The 14,433-nt window shown below is 46.2% G+C and overlaps 1 protein-coding gene across 1 annotated transcript in view; it reads left to right on the top strand.

The window, feature by feature from the left end:
* MIS18BP1 (MIS18 binding protein 1) overlaps nt 1–14,433 on the top strand; it is a 328,661-nt gene that overhangs the window by 43,496 nt on the left and 270,732 nt on the right. Inside the window, exon 2 of the mRNA XM_030214962.1 lies at nt 1,121–1,856. Within this exon, the coding sequence (XP_030070822.1) occupies nt 1,253–1,856 (604 nt within the window). The 5' untranslated portion in view covers nt 1,121–1,252. The remainder of the gene's footprint in view (nt 1–1,120; nt 1,857–14,433) is intronic.

The following is a 14,433-nucleotide window of genomic DNA, read 5'->3' as shown; positions in this document are numbered from 1 at the left end:
TATAGCCTCTCAATGTGATGATAAACCCTTCAAATATGAGAATCTCCCTATATGAAAACCCTAACCCACCTCCTGTACCTCCCTGCCCAAACTGGAAAAAGGGGCGGGGGGAAGGGACACAGTCATCCAAGCTGTTCCTGAGACTTATAAGGTGTTAATTACTAAACTTCAAGCCCTAGGGGGTAGAGAACTTCTATAAGAATCCCAAATTGATAGAAATTGCTTCTTGCACTTTTGAGACAAACCAGCCCTTTGTTTCTTCTATAACATAAGATTATGCAACCTATTGCGCCATCCTCAGTAGGCGCTGATTCCTAATACAGAACCTTCCTGTTTGTGTAGTGGTGACTAGACAGTATTTAATGTGCAGATATTAGATTTGTAAACAACTGGTAATGGGACATGAATCTTGTCTTACAAGTTTCCTACTATTGTTTTGTAGATTGGATGCTAAAATTGGTGTACAATAATGTTAATATTTTTCCAGTGGAAAAAAGATGACAGTCTTTAAACCGGGGCTCAAGAAATCCTTGGTACTTGGTCTCTGGGCATAGTGCCTGTTATTTCTGTGGCCTTAATGTCCTTCTCACTGCTGCCGCCCTAGAACAGCTATTCCCTTCTAGTCTATCACCGTATGGCTGTTTGAGATGTACAGTATTGGACTCTTGCACATATCGTTTATAGATACAAAGAAAATATGTCAAGATTAACAGACTAATTTGGGAGTGAGGGCACCACATGGCTCAAACACACTGAAAGCCATGGAATGCCAGACCAGAAGAGAGGAAACAGTCTTGCCAGCAAGATGAGGCAGAGGGATATTTGGCTGGGGTCTAGGGTATGACTAGCTTAAGCCAACTGGGTGGGGATAAGAGGATGACTGGAGGTGGTTAGCAGAGGCAGGGAAAAGACTAGGCCTGTATTGTTGGGTGGGGTAAATGGCTTGGTGATGACTAGAGCTGGCTGGATGAAGGGTGGTGGTAGGAAGGGGGGGGGGGGTAGAAAATGGCTGTTAAGGAGAGAAGAAGGAAAGAGTGACTAGCTTGATTGGTGGGGGAAGGATTTGGCTGGCTTCTAGATAGGCCTGCTTTAACCATTATTTCTTTCTCTCTCTCTTTAGGCTTAACTCTAAAGTAAAGGAGTTCACTTTCCATTGAGTGATGGGACTTCACTATCTCTCCACGCATTCTAGAGAAACCCCTTTTCAATGCATAAATTTTGTGCAAGTTAATTAACTTGTTATAACAACAAAATGTTGCTCACTCCTTCCAAAAATCCAGGGTTTGAAAACCCACCTTTTTCTCACTATAAAATGGGAGAATTTCCTTTGCATGCTGTTCCTCTAGACTTGTTACCATCAAATACCCTTACACCAATTAAGGATTTGGCAAAATATAAGAAAAGTACGCCAATTGTTGTTGAAGTTTCTTTACCTTCCTCAGCAAGTTTTAAAAAACCTCGTGATGGAAAACTGAAGGCAACTGCACTTCAATCTACTTTGGTATCCGAAGGATCTTACCCAGCTGAATTATCGGATGTCAGTGAAATAAAGCCAGGTTCCGATACAAGATTAACACCAGTTGCTTCTTTTGAGGAGCGAGAACCTGAACTCTGTGAATCCCCAAGCAAACTGATTAACAGAACAAAAGCCAGTTCACTCCACAAAACGATGCATCAGAAGCCTTTCAAAAATACAAAAACTTTGGATTTGGTGAATTGCGGAAGAGATATTCTCCTGACTCCTCTTAATAATCTTCATGAAAGACGACAAGGTCTTAGATCTAGCAGTAAAGAAAAAGAGCAAAGGCTGAATGAACTCTCCACTAGACAACCTACAATAATTGATATTCTTACAGGTTAGTGCACTCTGTTCACATTTCAAAAGTAAACCTGCAGCTGTTAATAATGTTATTTTCTTATTGTCCTACTAGACCAGTGGGTTGTGACTTCTGCCTACCAGCAGATGGATGTAGAGATAATGAACTATTCCTTTTCGTCCACAAAGGATCGGTCCAAATGTGTGGGTTATGCCCATGTACCAGCAGGTGGAGCTAGAGTGCTATAGAGCTCTGCCTTAAAGGCTACTGTGCAGTTGCTCCCATTCAGTATATCTCTATCTCCAGCAAGTGGTAACAGCAAAACTGTGTAGCTTTGTGACTGATTCTGTGGTGAGCTCTTTTTAGGTTTCAGTTGGGCTTGGGCTGCTGCTTTTGAATTTTCAGCCTTTTGCGATGCACAACTGGTAGTGCCACGACCCCCCCCCCCCCCCCCCCCCCCCCCATTTCTTCTGTCTTCTCCTTCCTCTTTTGTGAAAAAGAGAGACTTAGTGAGCGATTTTACTTTGTTGCTGCTTGTGAAGGTGAATCAGGCTGTAAAGACTTCTTTAGAAAGCCTTTCAGCATCTGTGATCCTGAGACTGAGTGATCCGACAGGCATTTTATTTCCTCAACTTTGTGGAGAGTACTTGTGCTAATGGCAGCTCTGGCTGAATCCGTCAAGCGCTGTTCCTGATGTGGAAGCTGATGAACAGCATCAGGGAAATGCTTGACGTGTTCATGCACTGCTGATTGCCCGAACATGCTAATTTGGATCCTGCACTGGGTTCTAGCTCTCTGAGACAGCAGGATAGTGTTTTGACAGGGTCTCCCTGTCTGATTTCAGTCCATACGTCTGTGGTGGCCATCTTGGAGCCTTCTGCACATTTCTCTCACTGCCACTTCTTCAGCGATTGCCTTCTGCCTTCTCTCAGCAGTTTATCTATCTTCCTGATGCCGTTCAGGACTCTGGAGCCATTTCTAATTTGGTGGCAGCTCCCTTTCAACCCAAATTTGTTTTATTGCTTCATCAAGCTTATATTCTTAAGAGGTCACAGCCAGTCCAGTATTCAGTTCAGCTTGTTTTGTAGGATCAAATACCTAGTGGTTAGGGTGGTGGACTTTGGTCCTGGGGAACTGAGGAACTGAGTTTGATTCCCACTTCAGGCACAGGCAGCTCCTTGTGACTCTGGGCAAGCCACTTAACCCTCCATTGCCCTATGTAAGCCGCATTGAGGCTGCCATGAGTGGGAAAGCGTGGGGTACAAATGTAACAAAAAATAAAAATAAGAAATGTAAAGTGGAACCTTTATAGGTACATAAGTACCGCCATACTGGGAAAAGACCAAGGGTCCATCAAGCCCAGCATCCTGTCTCCGACAGCGGCCAATCCAGGCTTCAAGAGCCCGGCAACCCCCCCCCCCCCCACCCCACAAAAAAAAAAAAAAAAAATTAATAATGTTCAGTGGACTTTTCCCTCAGGTATTTAGGTATTTAGGCTCTGACTATAATTTTCAGATTGTTGTTTCAGTGGGGTCATGTCACACTCTCTGTGCTGTTAGAGGAGGGATAAGTTCCCAATACAGAGGGGGATGATACCATGGCTGCCAGAATCTTTCATAAAGAGAAACTTCCTACCTTAATTTACCAAGGCACTAGAAATTCTTCGTATTTGATCTCGTCCTCACAATTCAGCTGCCTTTATTATGTCTGTACCAAAAAGCTCCCAAAACTTTCCATATTCTTAAAGCTATGCAGGAATTCATTTCTGCACGATGGGACACCATAGATACCAATTTAAAAGTAGCTCAGACTATGTCTGATATTTATTCTGCCAGAAGAATTAGACAGGTTTAAATCAACCAGAGTGGATGCATTGATTCCGCAGGTTACCAAAAAGACTACTATTCCAGTAGAAGGGGGAACTGTTAACTTTCTAGAAGCTGACAGGTTACAGGACCCGAGGCAACATGGCTTTACCAAAGGAAAATCCTGCTAAACGAATCTTATTGATTTCTTTTTTTTAACTTTAACTTTTTATTGAAAATTATTTCAACCACACTTAACATCACAAACCTTGAGCAGTATAGTCAGCATCTTGCATTTCAACTTTTAAACAATCCTTACTTCCGGAACCAATTAGCCATAACCCCTCTGTCCCTGCTCAGTTCAATTCCCCCCAAAAAAATAAATCCCCTCCCTCTCCATTTAATGTCCCTCCCCCCTCCCATCTCCCTCTCCCCCCTATATTGTTGCCAACCACCCTTGTAATCGGGACCAACCCCTCTGCCTTCGTAGTTCTCCATCCCTACGGTACGCTGTGAGTCTTTCCAGCTGTACCAGCTGCTTGACTTTCTCCTTCCACACGCCCATGGAAGGAGGGTTCTGATCTTTCCACCGTCTGGCAATGAGGCATTTTGCCGCCGCCAGGCCCCACCTTAATAATTTGGTCCTCTCCCATGACTCACTTTCGTTATTCATTCCCAATAAGCACACCCGTGGGCTACACCCCATCGAAATCCCTGTCATTTTAACTATAGTTTTAACGACTTCTGTCCAGAATGGCAATACCCGGGTACATGACCACCAAATATGCAAGAAAGTACCCTTCTCCTGGCCACATCTCCAGCACCGGTCAGAAGCAGTTGGGTACATACCCTTAAGTCGCTCGGGGGTGTAGTACCACCTAGAAAGCACCTTATATGCATTTTCTTGCACTATAGCACAGTAGAGGCCCGCTGGACCTCCCCACAGATCCGTTCCCACTCCTGGTCACTAAAAATATATTTCAAATCCAATTCTCATGCCTTTTTAAAGCGGAATGGGGTGGAATCACTACCCCTAATAAATCTATAGATTACTGAGATGGTCTTTGGCATCTTCTGTAGCATACCCCACAAATTCTCCAAACTCTCTTGTTCCTGTATATTGTGTCCCCTCCACCCCATGGTCCCCATAAATAGTGTAACTTGTATATAAGAGAAACGGTCACTTTCCGGTAACCCATATTCAGGCATATTTTCAAAGCACTTTGGGAGGCTAAGTTCCATAGGTTTCTATGGAACTTTGGGAGGCTAAGTGCTTTGAAAATACGCCTCATTGCGACCTTAGATCCTCAAAAGATTTGATCTGACTTCCCTGCATCAAATCCCGGAAATTCGATATACCCAAATGATCCCAGCTCCAGAACACCCTATTTTCTTTCCCTGCCCCGAATTTCGGTTCCCATCTGATCCCCGCCCTGGTGGACACCCTCTCCCCCTGGCCCCACTTCCTCCGAAACTCCTCCCACACCTGTAAGAAATGTCGGCAAAACGGATTTTCCACCCCCTCCGAATATCAAAAAATGGCGTGTATTGCCCATTAACTTGAATTCTAGCTTTTGGGGCCCTATATAGCGCTGAAAACCAACTATAGAAGTTGTCTCCAACTCCCACCCGTCTCATCACTTCGCTCAGAAACCCCCAGTCCACCCTGTCGAACACTTTTTCGGCGTCAGTCGCTAGCATCAGGGCCCCTGGGAGCCTCTGTTGCGCTTCCCACTGTAAGTGCAGGGTCCGTCTCACATTATCCCCTACCTGCCTACCCGGGACAAACCCCGACTGATCCTCTCCTATCAACCCGGGAAGAACTCTCCCCAGCCGATTAGCCAACACTTTGGCAAGGATTTTAATATCAACATTTAGCAACGAAATTGGGCAATAAGACCCACACAATGTGGGGTCCTTACCCGGTTTTAATAACAGCATGATCCCTGCCTCCATCATAGAATTCGCCAGCCTCTCTCCCTCCAAAACCCCATTCCCGAGACTAAGTAGATGGGGTCCCAGTTCTTCCACATAGCATTTGTAAAAGCGGGCGGTGTACCCATCCAGCCCTGGGGCCTTCCCATTTGGGAGTGACTTGACAACCCTCAGCACCTCCTCCCACCTGAGTGGCTCGTCCAGCCGTCCCCTTTCCTCAGCTGACAGATGTGGCAATGGGATCTGGTCCAGAAAAGCCTTCATTTTATCCATATCTATCTCTTCTCTAGCATTATATAAGTTCTCATAATAGGCCCGAAATCCTTTCGCTATATCTACATCCGTATAATGCCACCCTCCATTCCCAGCTTTCAATTTTTGGATCAGGGTCTTAACCCTCCTCGCTCTCAGCTTCCTTGCTAGCAATGCACTAGACTTATTTGAATACTCAAAAACCCTCTGTTTCCACTTATTTTGCATAAACTCAATCTCTTGCATTTGTAGCCCCGCTAGCTCCCTTCTCACCTCGCGAAGTTGCTGTCCCACCTGACTTGTAGGTCTCCTTTTATGCTGTTTCTCTAAGTATACCAGCTTAGCATGTAATTCCAATGATTGTCTCTCCCTTTCCCTTTTTCGCCATGCCCCCCCCCCCCCCCATTTAATTAAAACCCCTCTCACTACCGCTTTCATTGTATCCCATAAGGATCCCTCCGATATTTCTCCGGTATCATTAAGTTGAAAAAATTCCACTATTGCATTCCTAACCTCCTCCCTCATTATTTCGTCTCCTAATAGGGTTTCGTTAAGCTTCCAGAGCCCCCTCCTCTGCTCCCCCTTCCACCCCTTCAGTTTAATCCATACCGGAGCATGATCCGATATGAGGCTTGTCCCTATCTCTGCCTCTACCAATGATTGCCAACTGTTTCGGTGTACCCACATACTGTCTAACCGCGCATATGTCTGTGCAGCATGGGAAAAGTGGGTATAGTTCCTCTGCGCCCCATGCAGCAGACGCCATCCATCCACCACTTCGCATTCTCTCAAAAAAGACAGCAAGGCCTTACGTCCCGGGCTCCCCACCCCTCTATGTCCTTTAGAGTGGTCTAACTCCCCATCTGGGGCAATATTAAAGTCTCCCCCAATGATCACTTGGCCTCTAAGAAAACCTTGAATTTCTCCCTTTAATGTGTCAAAAAACTGCTTCTGACCTTCATTTGGTGCATAAATATTAAGGATAGTGATTTCCTTACCTTGTAAGTAACCCTCTGATTCCCAGGCATCTACCACTCAGATCCCGGAATTCCTCCTGAATGTACAGCCCACAGGTGCCCTTCACCAGTATTGCTACTCCCCCTACTTTCCTAGTTCCCGGCCCTGATGTACCCGAATGTCTCTAAAGGACCTATGTCTCAAGAGATGGCTGTCCCTGGGGCGCAGATGCGTCTCCTGTATCAGGGACACATCCCATTGCATTCTATGTAGTTCTTTAAAAACCCGACTCCTTTTTCCTGGGTGGTTAAGCCCATTGACATTCCATGAGCCTACTGTTAGTAAATCCCCCCTTCCATCTATCCCCCTCCCATCCCTCCCTACCCCCTTCCCTCCATCGCTCTCTCCCCACCCCCCTCCCCTCCCATCCTCCCCCTAGCTGATCCCAGAGTTTCCTGACCAGCCAGAATAGGAAAGTCACCGTCTCGTCCCCGAGGCTTTAGTCAAAACATATTTAATAATTTAAAATCCCCCCTCCAACTTCCCCTACCCTCCATTCTCCATATATTCACCCTATTATCCCCCTGCCCTCCTATCCAGCCCTACCCTCGTTCCCAGTCCAGCATCCTTCCCTTCCCCCACAAACTCCTAACCCCCATCTTAAATCATTAGTCCAGAGTCAGTGCCAACTCCCAGATTCTGCTTCAAGATAATCCACTCTAGGCTGCATGTTTATCCTTGCTCTGTCTTCTCCCGACCGCCACTTGCCACGCTGAATCTCGTCTGGGAGTTTCCTGGATCCGCTGCTCTTGAGTCTGTTCTGGAACATCTTTATAGCCCATCGCACGTAATGCAGACCACGCTTCCTCTGATGTGGTTACCTTGCGGGACTTCCCCTCCACTGTAATCCAAACCACGAAAGGAAACAACCAACGGTACTTGATTCCTTTGGTGCGCAAAAACTGGTTACTTCTTTAAAAGTTCCGCGCTTTAAGAGCGTGGTACGCGCCAGGTCTTGAAAATTTTCAATTTTATAGTTCTTCCACACCAGCTCTTTACGCATCCGAGCCTGTCTCAAGATCTTTTCTTTTATCGGGAAATCCAGAAAGCATGCCACTACATCCCGCGGTCGGTTATCCCTGCGGGGTCCCAGCGCCCTGTGCACCCGTTGTAAATGAATCTCCGGGGGAGGGGCCTCCTGCTCCGAAGCCAAAATATACTGGCACAGCTCTTTAATAACTATATCACAGTTTGTAAAAATATCAAGTTCTGGAATACCTTTAAATCTGAGGTTGTTCCTCCTCGATCTATTTTCAAGGTCTTCTACTTGATCTCTAAGTTGATATAGTAAGCCTTGTTCTTATGAGGCCTTCCGTAGCATAGTATCCACTTCTGACTGTAGGGCCACCATCCCCTCTTCCACCTCGCCTATGCGGGTCCCTAGCTCTCGCACCTCTTCTCGAATTTCTTTCAGTGCATTCTGGACATCCAACCTGATCCCCGCAAAGTCTGATTTTAACTCTTTGAGGATTTCCGCAATGTCAGCTTGCAGCACGCAGGCAGGGTCCCTTCCTTCTTCGCCTCTTTCCGCCAGTCCCTGCATCGCGCTAGCGGCAGCCATCTTAGTTCCCCGCAGCTCCGGATCATGCTTCCCGTTACTTGCTTTTTTCCCGCCATTCCGGCGTGTATCGATATTGCTCTAACGACTTCTTCAGAGGCATTACCCAGAGGGACTCCCTCCTTTACTGCCAGGCTGATGTTCGCCGATTGGGGAGGATTTTATCGCCGTTTTTTAATTGCCCCTACGGAGCTCCACGTTTAGACCTCCATCTTGGTGCGTGACGTCACTATCTTATTGATTTCTTTGACTGGGTGACCAAATAACTGGATGATATGGTCCCCCACAGAAGATTCGTGATAAGCTGAAAGGGTTGAAATTAGGACCGAAAGTGGTGAACTTCTATGGTCTGTGCCCTGAGAATGGCAAGGACAAATCAAACTCTGGTATACCTATAAAGTAACACATACCATGTAAAATGAGTTTATCTTGTTGGGCATACTGGATGGACCGTTCAGGTTTTTATCTGTCGTCATTTACTATGTTACTATACCTTAAAAGACGTTCACTATTGCAGATTGGAAGCAGCCTTTAAGCTTTCATTTGAGGTCACAGCTCTTTGTCTTCAAACTACAATTTGCAGTTCATATGTGGTAAGAGCATACCTATCTTGGGTTTAGTGGCCATTGTTATTGGTTGTCTGGTAGATTCCCTTCTTCCGCTAGATACTGGCCTCTCATACCTAACGGATGTACTCTGTGATCTCTTTTGGGCTTCAGCTAATGGTATGGCCTTAGCAATCTTGGCAAGGAGATGGCTCTGGTTGAGGTATTGGGCAGTGGTGCGCGACGGATACCAGCTGGAATTCAGTGCACCTGTCACAGAATTTTTTTCTGGAGCCTCGTTGTGGGACTCATTCAAAGAGGGTAGCAGTTCTAGCCACTTTGGAAGAACTGCTAAAATTCGGAGCCATAGTGCCCGTCTCTCCTCCCGAGTGGCGCACAGGCCGCTATTCCATTTACTTTGTGGTTCCGAAGAAAGGCGGAGCCTTCCACCCGATTCTGGATTTAAGGGTCGTCAACAAGTTTCTGCAAGTACGTCATTTTCATATGGAGACCTTGCGAGCCGTTATTGCAGCGGTTCAACCAGGGGCGTTCTTGACGGCGCTGGACCTCAAAGAAGCTTATCTACACATCCCAATTTGGCAACCGCATCAAAAGTTCCTAAGGTTTGCGGTTATAGGTCGTCATTTTCAGTTTCAAGCTCTTCCCTTTGGCCTAGCCACGGCACCACGCACCTTTTCAAAGGTCATGGTGGTGGTAGTGGCTTTCTTGCGGAAGGAGGGAATCTGAGTTCATCTTTATATCGACGACTGGTTGATTCGGGCCTCCTCTCTGCAGGAGAGTTGGACTGCCACTTCCAGAGTAATTTCTGTTCTGCAGTCTTTGGGATGGGTCATCAACCTGACAAGAATCAACTATGTCCCTCTCAAAGTTTGGAGTATCTGGGGGTACTTTTCGATACCAAGGTCGGGAAAGTCTTCCTTCCCAATGGCCAAAGAGTGAAGCTGGTGGCTCAGGTGCGCGACTTGTTGCACATGCCTCACCCCCGGATTTGGGACTTTGTTCAAGTCCTCGGGTCAATGGCGGCTACTCTGGTGCCATGGGCAAGAGCTCACATGCGACCTCTACAGTGGTTTCTTCTGAGCAGATGGTCTCCGACTTCTCTGGACTATCAACGTCGGCTGTCCTGGTCAGTAGTGGCCAGGGACAGCATGTGTTGGTGGGTATGACCAGCCAAGTTGTGGAAGGGCATGCCCTTGGCCTCCCTGGATTGGGTGGTGGTCGTGACGGATGCCAGTCTGACTAGTTGGGGAGCTCATTGTCGCCACAGAGTGACTCAGGGGACTTGGACCCCTCTCGAGGTGGCGTGGTCCATAAATTGTTTGGAGTTGAGAGTGGTGGTGAACGCGTTGACCGAGTTTCAGGATCTCCTGCAAGGGAAACCTGTTCACATGTTGTCGGACAATTCGACGACAGTAGCTTACGTCAATCGGCAGGGAGGGGGGGGGACTCGCAGCTCGTCCCTAGCGGTGGAGGCATCTCGTGTCATGGAGTGGGTGGAGACTCATGTTCTTTGCCTCTGTGCGGCTCACATTGCGGTCCAGTCCAATGTCCAGGCGGATTTCCCCAGCTGGACACTTTCTGCGGCGGCGTTCACAATGATTTCTCGTCGTTGGGGAACGCCGGTGATGGATTTCATGGCCACGGTTCAGAATGCCAAAGTGCCCAGATTCTTTTCCCGGAAAAGACAGCCCAAGTCTTCGGGGATCGATGCCCTACTGCAGCCGTGTCCACAGAGGGGACTGCTCTATGTGTTTCCTCCTTGGCCTCTGATAGGGAGAGTTCTTCATCAAGGGCTCGTGATCCTGGTGGCTCCAGATTGGGCCCGAAGACCATGGTACGCAGACCTGGTTCGCTTGCTGCAAGACACGCCACTGCGTCTTCCGGTGACTCCAGATCTTCTGTACCAGGGGCCTGTTCAGATGGAAAATCTCTCCCGCTTTGTTCTTACGACCTGGCTATTGAAAGGAACCGGTTGAGGAAGAGAAGTGTTTTGGAGCCCGTGATTACGACACTTCTGCAAGCACAGAAGTGGTCCACTTCGTACGCTTATGCTCGAGTATGGAAACTTTTTTCTTCGTGGTATGAGCGGAAGACCGATTCTCCCTTTCTGGCTTCTATTCCAGTCATTTTGGAATTCATACAGAACAGTCTGTCTAAGGGTCTCGCATATAATTCTCTGCGAGTACAAATAGCAGCGCTAGCGTGCTTTCGGGGTCGAGTAGCTGGATGCTCCTTAGCAGCTCATCCGGATGTGGCTCATTTTTTACGAGGAGTTCTTCATTTGCGTCCACCTCTTCGGCACTCTTGTCCTTCTTGGCGACTAAACCTCGTGCTTCGGGCATTACAGGCGGCTCCGTTTGAGCCTCTGCAAAAGGCAGTGGATAAAGTTCTTACACGTAAGGCTGCTTGTTTGGTGGCGATTTCCTCAGCTCTGCGCATTTCGGAACTGCAGGCTTTGTCTTGTAGAGATCCTTTTTTACAGTTCTCAGATTCGGGAGTTTCGACTCGGACGGTTCTTTCCTTTCTTCCAAAGGTAGTTTCAGAGTTCCATATCAATCAGACTCTGTTTCTTCCTTCGTTTAGGAAGGAGGATTTTCTGGCACAGTTCTCATCCCTTCGACTGTTGGGTGTCTGAAGGGTGCTGTTGCGTTACCTTCAAGTCACCAATGAGTTTCAGAGATCGGACCACCTCTCTGTTCTTTCGGGGCCGCAGAAAGGTGAGACGGCCTCCAAAGCCTTGATAGCGCGTTGGATTAAGGAAGCAATTGCGTCAGCATATTTGTCACAAGGTCAAGAGCCACCTATGGGTATATGGGCTCATTCTACTAAAGCGCAGGCGGTGTCCTGGGCGGAGACTTCTTCTCTTCATGTAGATGAAATTTGTCGAGCAGCTACTTGGACTTCTCGGCACACTTTTGTGAAACACTACCAGTTGAACGTCGCCTCCGCGGAAGATGCGCGGTTTGGGGCTCAGGTCTTAGCATGGGGGATGTCGGCTTCCCGCCCTTCTTAGGGTAGGCTTTGGTACATCCCACCAGTCCCCGGATTCACCTGCTGTTTGTGACAAGGAAGGTAAAATTAGGTCTTACCTGATAATTTTCTTTCCTTTAGCAACAGCAGATGAATCCAGGATCCCTCCCAGTAGCTGACTGTTTTTGGATGCTGCTCTGTTCTTTTTCTCTTATGCAGATTCAGTCAGATATGAAAATTACAGATATTGGAAGTCAGTTCTCTCAGTACTCTAGGATGAATACCATCCAGTCCAGGAGATTTGCTACTCTTCAGTTTGCTGAACTGCCCCATTACATCCTCCAGAGTTGCAGACTCTTTCTTGCAGAGACCCCTTCCTGCGTTTTACTGAGACGGGGTTATCGATTAGGATAATTCCTTCGTTTTTGCCCAAGGTGGTTTCTCGTTTCCATTTGGGGCAGTCTCTGTATTTACCAACTTTTTCGCCGGGAAGTGAATATAATTAGGTCTGCCGGCTCCATTTGGGCAGCGGAAGCCATGGGCATTCTACTATCCTGTAAAGGATTGCATGTTTCCTCCAAATACTTAATTACTCCAACCTGTATCTGCTCATGACAATTTTACACAGTCTGGGCAATAGCAAGCTCAATAATTAGAAACCCAGTATTCAATTGATATAGTAAGATAGTTTATTAGCATCAGTATCTCACCCAAAGGCAGTACAGGCAACCAGGTATTCATATGGTAGAACAACACTTCACGACACGTCTACAGCCTTCTCTCTCCTTTCTGCAGTCTTCTGATCTAATACCCTCTAGGCTGCCCTTTTTATACCATTTTGACCCTATTCATTTCAATGGACCCTAGCTTTCTCACCAGAGCTCTTGGCTCTTATCAGTTGATTAGAATGACTTCACATGTTTCCAAACTCTAAGTATAAACAAATTTATCTTTAGGACAACATCTGCGAAGAAATGACTTCACAGGTCATTTTGCCCTCCTCAGCTCCCCCCTCCCCTTTACTTGCATCTGACCCACTACTAACTTGCATTAGCCAAAACATCTTGCTCATGACTTCTCACAGGTGCCAGTCCCAGGATTGTTGACAAGAGCAAGTGCCCCCTCCCTTGCCAGCTCTCTGGGAACTCACTTCAGCTTGAGCTACAGTGAAATATATTTTGTATCAGAAATGATTTTTGATTTTGAGAGGCCTAGCTCTTAGCCTGAGCCATTGGCCTGTATTTTACTGAGAGGAAGTGACAGTATATTTCTACATTCCCTTCTTGCCGGGCCCCCTCAGGGGGGGCTGGCACACATGACTACTAGTATGTGGCCATCCTTTCCAGAGGGCTCTTAGAGTCCTGCGGGGGGATGTATAAGGTTGAGGTGACATGGGTGCTCTGACATAGTGAGGGACAAGGCCATAGCGAGAGTCAGCATGCGGATACATAATTATATGCAGGATGAAATGCAGCGTTGGGAATCCCATTTACCATAACCAACCCAAGGAGCCTAACTATCCTACACCTACCCCTCTGGGGCGGAGTGAGACTTTGGAAACATGAGAATTCAATTAAGTCTGTGTCATACAATGGAATCAACAAATTTGAGTACATATGATTGCAGACTACTAATATCTCATTATTACAGAGCCAAATTTTGATTGTGTAAATATAGCTAAAACTGGTATTAATAGGGCAGCAATGTTTCATTTTAGCTTTAATAAAAGGGTTGATATTGGATAAATAAAAAAACTCACTAGAGCAAATGTAATGAATAACTACTGCTTGCTACGGAGCATCATGATTATGAGTGAAGCAGTGGCAACACTCTGAGTGTAATGGGCCTAGATCGTATATGAAGGCACTGTTGAGTTATAGTGTTTTTGGATGATACATAGGAACATAATCTTCTTCTTCCTTGGTACAGAAAATGAAGCAAATCAATACATCTCTCTTGATGATTAAGAAATCATCAATAGTAGAAAACAGTCTGCTTAGTTACCACTCGAGGTCCAATGATGAAAAGTACAACAGTCTAAAAATGAAAAAAAAAATCCCAATCTAAACCTGTCTATACAAATTGGCAGAATATAACAAACTGAAAAGAAATGTATAATAGTTCAATTAAACAGCATAAGCAGAGTAAATATCTTCCTTAATAAAAGAGGTGTACTTGCGTTACAGGCAATAAAAGTAAAATAAGTAAAATAAACAGCAGTAGTCCTGCACAGAATTTATGGTGGAAATGTAGTTTGTCTTGTACTGAGAGTAATGCACCAGACAACAGTATCAACACCTGATTTAGTAGCTAATTTTGTTGGCTAAGGCAGAAAGGTCTTGTAATGCCTTTATAACAGAATCATCAGTGTCAGTATTATTGGGAATGTAAGTACAAAAATGATTTCTGGCTTTAAATTGATCAGGTACCCCTCTTGATACTCCTATAGCATTTATAGTGACAATAGCGGTATGGCACCTGTCAATCCATATGCGGAGTAAAGTTTATAAATT

This window comes from Microcaecilia unicolor, chromosome 9 (assembly GCF_901765095.1).
Source record: "Microcaecilia unicolor chromosome 9, aMicUni1.1, whole genome shotgun sequence".
NCBI classification, from domain to species: Eukaryota; Metazoa; Chordata; class Amphibia; order Gymnophiona; family Siphonopidae; genus Microcaecilia; species Microcaecilia unicolor.
The sequence above is the reverse complement of the archived record's forward strand: the minus strand, read 5'-3'. Positions and strand labels throughout refer to the sequence as shown.